The following is a 7,996-nucleotide window of genomic DNA, read 5'->3' as shown; positions in this document are numbered from 1 at the left end:
TTTCTATGCTAACCCATGTGGTAATAGTTTCCTTGTGTACCAACAAGAAAACATTAAGCAATTTTCATGTATAAAAATAAATGGAGTTACTTACAAATTAGACAAAAGCAATGATTGTTGCATTTTACGAGATAATACTGTTTGCATTATAGTAAATATATTGCAACACAGTGATAGTAACGAGTATCGTCTAATTGTCAATAAATTTCAACTCATTAATGCGCTTTACAATATTAATAATCTAGACTCACGAGAAGTAGGAATTTTTAAATGTTCAGAGTTATCTAAAGATTTACATGAAATTTCATTTAGAGATGTTAAATCAAAGGGGTATAAAATGCCTTATTGGCAAAATGCGGAACTTTATTTTGAAAAAAACATTTACATTGTTGCTGAAATTTATAATGATGAATGGCTGTTACATTAATTTTTATGCATTTTATATGATTTTAATATTATAACAAATATATAATTATGGCTGCAATCAATTTAATGCTGCAAATGTTTCATTGACTAATCAGACGAAAGAATTTTACAAATTGACGAATAAATGAATGCTTCAAACCATTTACAGCATGAATTGGATCGCATAAATTTAATGATTTTAATAATGCTCTTACTAAAATATTAATTTATATTTTGTAATATTTTATATTAATTACTTATATTTATTATTAAAAATAATGTAGTTGAGAATTAAGTTCAAAAACATTTGAATTTTAAAAAAGGTGCGTAACAAAAAATTGTACGCTTATGATTGAACAATTGAACATAGTGTTGCGTGCGCGAAGTCGGCTGTCTTCTTTTGCTTTCTTCCTAACCATGCTCCGCATCAGCGGCAGCCATAAGCCATAAAGCTTCTTTTGTGTTCTGTTGTGTCTCGCGTGTGGTGTTTAGAATATCCTTGAAATTATTAATTTTAGACTGTAAAACACATTATTGTAAAAGTGTTTCATTATGGAGATGCATAATGATTCACACGAGAGTGCCGAGAATATTAAAAATTCTAACCAAGAAGAAAGTAACTTTAAAACCTTACAACGCCGTATGTATAAGTTCTTCCGTGAGAGAAAAATTTGAAGACATTCACATTTAATTTTAACGTTTATTCCTTGTATCTATTAGTATGTTATACATCAAAAGACAATGATGAGTACAATTTTTCTTGCACACTTGGACTCGAGCAAATCGAGAAATCGCTTAATACGACTTCGTCGCACGAAAAATCTTACACAGATTTAACGTCTATATCACTCTGTGGAAATCCGTCTTTTGTTAATGACAAAACAATTAATCTGTAACATCTATACAAAAAAACAGGTACAATACCTACTATATACATTTCTTGTGAAGAAATTTTTGCAGATTTTTTGCATGTAACATGGACAAAAGACAACATCTTATAGATAGGCGCTCACGTAGAACTTTATATTTGTAATAAGCATGACAAATAAAATAATTGAAAAATGTAATTAACTCTGAAGAACTGTAAAGTGACTGAAAAAGAACAAGTACATTCAAAGCATTCTACCAATTTTGTCTTGACTATAAGAATAAAATAAATTGTTACGATTCGCACAATCAAAAATAACTTGTTCACGGTTTTAAATTATTCATTGTTTAAAAATATAAAGTCGTAACACATAAAAGATTTGCGTTTATCAGGTAAAAATATTTCATGCACTATTACAAAAAAAAATTTTAATTTTAGATATGGAGGCACGTCTACAAATGATTATTAATGAAGGAGCAAAAAGTCTAATGGACTTTGACAACGCGAAACCAGAATTACCGTCGTTCTACGACGAGAAGAAATTCCGATTAGGACAGCAAGCATTTTACAACAATATATTTTCTATGATGATAGCAAAACTTTGCGGCCTATTGTCCCTTTTAGCAATACCAAGCATTTTGAATGTACTTGTATTCACGAAGAAGAGTGGAACTGCTTGTCTGGCGTATAAAAGATATGCAGAAACGATTCTGCATACACAAATTTGGCTTGAAAAGGATCCCAATGGCCAACCTATTGAGTAAGATTCAAATAAGAGAAATTAAGTTATTATTTAAAGATTTTATTAAACATTTTATTAAATAAAAGAGTTAATAAATAATGAATATTAAAAGCTGTTAGAAAACTTACATGTTTTGAGAATTTTAAACTATAACAATAAAAATTTATCAAAGATATGTAATTTCAAATTATATGAATATAAATTACATAATAAAAATTTTGTGTATATACATATGTACATCTTACAAGCAATATAAATAATTGGGATCGAACTCGTTTGTCTTGACACAATATTGACTTAGCGCGTGAAAGGATAGGAATAAATGTGCACAATTTATGTTTTTGCACAATTTATTTTTAATCGCTTAATCAGTATCAACATATACACAAGCAAACTAAATTAAATGACAAATGATTGTGAATGATTGATTTTCTTGTTATATTACAATATAATGAGAGAAATTTACTTTTTATTTATATTAAATATACTTTGTATTAATATTAAATGTAGTCGCTGCAGAATATGTACGTATCTAGTATAATATTTAGTATAGATTCTTGGAATCAATAAAAATTGTGAGACAAAAGCATTGTTGTGCGTTTAAAACCAGTACCAAGGCTGGTTTTAAGCCAACGCAATATGATATGATACTTACGCAATTTGAACTTATTGGATACATTCTAGTAAGCCAGGAGTATCTAGGGATAAAAACCACTTCTGAGGAAATGGAGGGTGTAATGCATATCTGGAGAGTCATTGGTAGCATGCTCGGCATAGAAGACACGTTTGTATCAACAGACATCTAAATTACACATAGATTGCTTACGTGTCATTTTTCAAAAATGAGCACTAGGATGTATTAGCGCATAGATGACACTATCTCTTTTCGCTCTCAAAATGGCAAATTAGCGATTTAATTACAGTATAGATTTATCTGTACCTTTTCTTATCTTTTATTGTTTACAAGAGAGTAACGAAAACGTAAACAATGACAAAGAGAAAGAGAAAAAGAGAGAGAGAGAGAAACTATCATCAGATATTTTATTTAAATAATTTGCCGGAAATGTTTTAATTTATGCTTAAATCTATTTACGTGACTCAGTAATATTTATTTTTATAGATTCAATCTCTGCTCGGGGACGATTGAAGAAACTCGTGCCCTTTGTCAAAGGTTATTGGAAGAAGTTTTCATTGCTGCCTTGTCAAAGGAAGGAAGGAAGAAGAACGTGCATTTTGATCATATGAGCAATACGCTGCTGAAGGGTGTCTGGTCCATCAGCACTAGTGTCGATCCAATAGGCTTCTTAGCTTTTATCCTTTACTTGGCTTCTTCAACTGCTCGTAACAAAAATCACTCCATCGAAATGGGTAAATTAATAAGAATTTTAAGATAATGAAACTATAAAATACAATATATTGCTAATAAAAGTCATAAATTTATAACAAGATATTTTAGTTTGGCGCACGAAAAATTTTGCATTTTTTGGAAGTTTTTGAAAAATAAACTATTGTACACATATATTTCTCCGTGCTTTTACATACATTTGTTTGTACTTATTGAGTAAATACCTAAAATTTTAATATGATCAATATTTATTAGTTTTTGCGTTACAAATATTTAAAAATAAATACATTTTTCAACTTGACTGATAAGATTTCTCAGAAATTACTAAAGTTATCGGGGCGACTTTTGTATTTATGTAAAATATTGTAAAACACATATTGCTCATTTGCTAGAATAACGATATAATTTTAAAAGATGTTTTTTAAGTTGTGCAAGAAATAACGAATCTTTAGAATTCTTACTACTGGTAGAATTATGTAAATGAGCTTATAAAATTAGAGCTTATAAAAAAGATACATGCAAAAAAAAAATTTTGCATTAAAAGTGTCATAAGTCAAAAATGGTTGTTTTTAATGGTTTATTTTTATCATGGATGAGAATTTAGTACAGTAAATGAAGAAATAATAATACTTTTATTCTACTATAACTAAATACTCCAAAAACGTATAAAGAAATAATATTTTCATGATTTTAATAATTTAATATTTTTATGATTTATAGTTTATTTTTTGATGGAAACCTTGTTTTTTTAGTTATGACATTGCTCTAATTCAAGTGAACAATATTTGTTTGCTGCCCAAAAGGTTATTACAATATCTATAAATTCACTTTCTTTTTATATAAGTTAAATTTAATCAATTAAAAAAGCAATATTTATTCTTTATAACCATGTTATTTTAATAATTTGCAATATTTTTTATTAATTTTAATTCGGGCAATAAACAAATATATATTATATACGCAAAAATTAAACGTACTTGAGTAGTTTCTGAAAAATTGTGTCAGTCAATTTGAAAAATGTGTTTGTTTTGTGTAATACAAAAACTAATAAACATTTTGCGATATTAAAATTTAAAAATTTTTTATAAGTTTAGTATTAATTTATTTGAATAAAGAAAATTAATCCTAAAGTGCTTTTTATAATTAACACTATGCTGGATGAGAATTCATCCATTAATGAAAAATTAATTTACACTTTTTTATGTCAATGGTTTGCAATGTGATAAAATAACTAAACTAACACTATTTTAATGTAAAATAAATGAATTGTTTATAACGTCTTATTAAATGTTATTTTAACCTATAGATTTCGAAAACATTTTTATGGGTTTTTCTGTATTAAATCTTTGTAATTTGAATACTAATTCAATTTTTCAGTTAATATTTAGGAGTAAAAAAAATTAACCTCTCTGAAAATCTAGTTGATGATGAGATAGGATATTTGGTAAAAAGACATAAATAATTGAGAAAAATGGAGATAAAGGAAGTAAATGACTTTTATCTTTTTACTAACAAGTAATCAACTAATAAACGATTTTGTCCATTTTTAGTTAAAGACTAAATAGATATTTAATTATTAATTGAGAATATAACCCATAATAATTCTAAGTCGATTTATTCTACATCAAAATCATAAATAAAGCTTGCTTTCTTTCAGCTAAAACATGAATTAGGCTTTCTTTAAAATTTTTAGAGTGTTCTTTTAATTTCAGCATCACTTTTCTAATGAGAAACAATATTATATTAATATTATTAACTGAATAAATGTTTAGGTTTATTAAATTTTTAAAGATGTATTATCTACATTTATTTTTAAAATAAAAATTATAAAAAAATAAAGAAAAATTACAGATTGTACTATATTATACTTAAAAGTAAAAAAAATTTTACCAGCAATTTTCTACTTAAATCACAATTTATTTTAATAAAAGAAAGATATGTGTTCTAAGGGAATTTTTTTAAGTATAGACATTAACACATTTGTAAAAATATAATACATCTTTAAATAAAAAAAATAATTTTTAGCTAAACCAATTATGAAAACTTGAATATAAATGTAACATTAAGAAATTTTATATTAAATTTTATTGTTTCAAAAACTCAGAAGAAAAACAGTTTTTTCTTTTTTTTTTGCGGATTTTCTTGATTTATTTGCAAGGATAGATAAATTTATCGGAAAAGTACATTTACAAAGTAAATTCTTATAATAAATTTTTTTTACAAAATCTACAAAAAAATTATAATGCTTCGGTTTTTTGTAAACTTTTAAACAGTTTAGATTACATTTTCTTGATTTACTTATTTTCAAAACAACAGTTTATTTTAAAAATATTTATGAGCGCTATATAATATACAACATGTTTTATATATTTCTATTATTTTATATGATAATTAATACATGTATAATAATATATTTTCAGATTCATGGACTATGCCGTTTTACAGCTGGTACTTGTTCAACTGGCAGCATTTTATTTTCAAGTACTTGATGCGCCCTAATGCCTGGCGGTCTTTAATATTCCGTACAATTTTTAATACTTCAATACGACTCTCAATTTTCTGCCTAAAACATTTTTCCTTCCTTGCTTACTGGACATTCGGAAAAAAATGAAGCTGCATGTTTGCACGGTGTGCTATTGCGTTATTATTAATTACTTTGTGCAGTTATTATTAAGCGTTATTATTAATTACTTTGTGCAGTGACACTTGTATACAACTTTCAGAAGCACGGGCGCAATTTTGAATATTATCAAGTAAGTATTTTTAATTCAAACCCCACCAACACATAAACGTTATTTAAACGTTTCAGGACCGTTCGAACCATAACGTTCATAAAAGGTGCAAATGTCCACCTGGTTAAACGTTTGCCTAACGTTCTTAACGGTAGTGAAACGTTTCTCGAAAACGTTAGTGAAACGTTTCTCGAAAACGTGTTTCACGGAAAATAAAATATATTATATAAGCTAGAATCACATCGTATCAAACAAGACTGTCTCAGTCAAAATTTTTTAAGACACAGAAAGGTAATCTTAAATTTTTTTATCTTAAAAATTTTTTACTGAGGCAGTTTGTTTGATTTGATGTGATGCTTGCCAAACATATATATATATATATATATAACTTAGACGTTTATTACAAATCTTAAAAATAAAATGGATACATTTTTTTTCAGATTCTATTCAATATTAGGAATAGCATTATTCTTGGCAAATTTTCTTGATTTGAGCCAGTCTTTTATTGCGTCTTCAGCAGTACCCATATCCACATGCTGACGAAGTTTCTTTATTGCAACTGCGGAAGACAAAAACAGTTTTGGTGGCACGAGTAGAGTGAATATAAACATAACAGAATTAAAAGATACTTATGTCTTACAGTCTCCATCATAACAGTGTTTTTAAATGAATCTTTTCTTCCGCCACTTCCCTGCCAAGTGTAAAAGGTACCAACATGATTGGACATTAATTTTTCCATCACTCGCTTGGCGCATTCTTTATCACTGGTCCCTCTAGCAGCTAGACACACTCTTTTAATCTGAAAAAGATATAACAATGTTAATAAAAAGCAGAGAACACTGAATAATTAATAACTTTTTTATACTTACAACATAGTCTTTCTGTGACTCTTCTCGATTTATTTTTCCCTCCAAGTGTTTGGAATCAGCATAAGCTTGTAGAGGCAGTTTTGGTAAATCTTTAGGGTGAGTCAAAGTCTCTGTTCTAGAAAGTAGAAGTTGCTTAATCTCTTCGATATTGTTTTCCAAGTTTGTCTGCCTTTGCTCTATTTTTTTAGTTTTTTCATACATTTGTTTCAAAAGTGCTGAAAACCAAGAAATATATTAAATTTAATATTCATCAAACTATACAAATAATATTGTACTCATGAATATAGTAAATGGTACCTATGATGCCTGTTCTTCTTCCATCTGTGTCGGCGGCTGTATCTGTTTGAACTGGATCGTCCTCATTTGGTTTTTCCTCTTCAGTTATGTTCTCCAGACTTGTGTTTTCGTCAGCTTCTGAACTCTCTGTGAAAAACCAAATTAAAATGTAAAAAAGAATCAAAGAAGTTGTAATTGATGTATAAAGAGAGTGTACACAAACTGACTTACAATCAGATGAATCCCTATCCATATCCATATGCGGCTCATATGTCCTGTCGGACATATCTTTTTTTTTATCATCATGACAATCAAAATCATCTTCACGTGAGACTGGAATCTCGTCATTATTTACTGTAAAAAAGGAGAAGTATAAAATATCTCTGTATGCTTATGACAATGCTAAAATAAAAAACATCACTAACCATTCTCTTCGACTGTTTTAGAACAATTTGGTTTTGATGTACATACACCATTTTTGTTTGGAGTACTTGTGGCACTACGTTTTAATCCAATATTCCCTGCAAATAACATTATATGAAAAGGTGTTTTCTTTATTAATCTTATTATAAGAATATTTATTACCACAGATTTATGCATATTGTGGTGCATTTATGCCTTAAGACATAAATTTGCGTCAAATTTTAATATTTTTGGCTGGTACGTATGTATCTATAGATATTTGTGCATCATGATTGTTAGTAAGAAATCCGAAATTACTTTATAAATTTACTTATTGTATAAGCTATTTCTTTTTGT

General features: G+C 27.7%; 2 protein-coding genes across 5 annotated transcripts; one reads left to right on the top strand and one right to left on the bottom strand.

Annotated features, from left to right (window-relative positions):
* Positions 1 to 1,711: 1,711 nt before the first annotated feature.
* LOC105203925 lies at positions 1,712 to 6,667 on the top strand (the record flags this gene model as incomplete). Of its 3 annotated transcripts, XM_039459572.1 has the most annotated exon segments (5): positions 1,712 to 2,033; positions 3,136 to 3,383; positions 5,781 to 5,988; positions 6,084 to 6,113; positions 6,533 to 6,667. In XM_039459572.1, coding segments are annotated over 3 exon segments (761 nt in total), but the record flags the coding sequence as incomplete, so codon positions are not given.
* LOC105204280 lies at positions 6,476 to 7,989 on the bottom strand. 2 transcript variants are annotated; one of them, XM_039459570.1, is made up of 5 exons: positions 7,663 to 7,989; positions 7,259 to 7,591; positions 6,962 to 7,176; positions 6,733 to 6,891; positions 6,476 to 6,651 (listed from the first exon to the last, which is right to left on the bottom strand). In XM_039459570.1, the coding sequence occupies exons 1-5, from the start codon at positions 7,847 to 7,849 to the stop codon at positions 6,643 to 6,645; spliced, it is 903 nt and encodes a 300-aa protein (XP_039315504.1). In that variant the 5' UTR covers positions 7,850 to 7,989; the 3' UTR covers positions 6,476 to 6,642. The 2 variants fall into 2 exon arrangements, with proteins under 2 accessions (XP_039315504.1, XP_039315503.1); XM_039459569.1 differs by having other exon boundaries at positions 6,476 to 6,891.
* Between the last annotated feature and the right edge of the window lie 7 nt (positions 7,990 to 7,996).

The sequence above is a fragment of the Solenopsis invicta genome, unplaced genomic scaffold (genome assembly GCF_016802725.1).
Source record: "Solenopsis invicta isolate M01_SB unplaced genomic scaffold, UNIL_Sinv_3.0 scaffold_790, whole genome shotgun sequence".
Lineage (NCBI taxonomy): Eukaryota > Metazoa > Arthropoda > Insecta > Hymenoptera > Formicidae > Solenopsis > Solenopsis invicta.
This window is presented reverse-complemented; position numbering and strand designations above follow the sequence as displayed.

Excerpts from the sequence above, each read along its gene's own strand:
- LOC105204280 (XM_039459569.1), bottom strand. The coding sequence starts at position 7,849 with ATGCACCACAATATGCATAAATCTGTGGTAATAAATATTCTTATAATA. Across the intron at positions 7,592-7,662 it reads TAAAACAGTCGAAGAGAATG|TAAATAATGACGAGATTCCA; the intron begins GTTAGTGATGTT and ends CCTTTTTTACAG. Across the intron at positions 7,177-7,258 it reads AAGAAGAACAGGCATCATAG|CACTTTTGAAACAAATGTAT; the intron begins GTACCATTTACT and ends CTTGGTTTTCAG.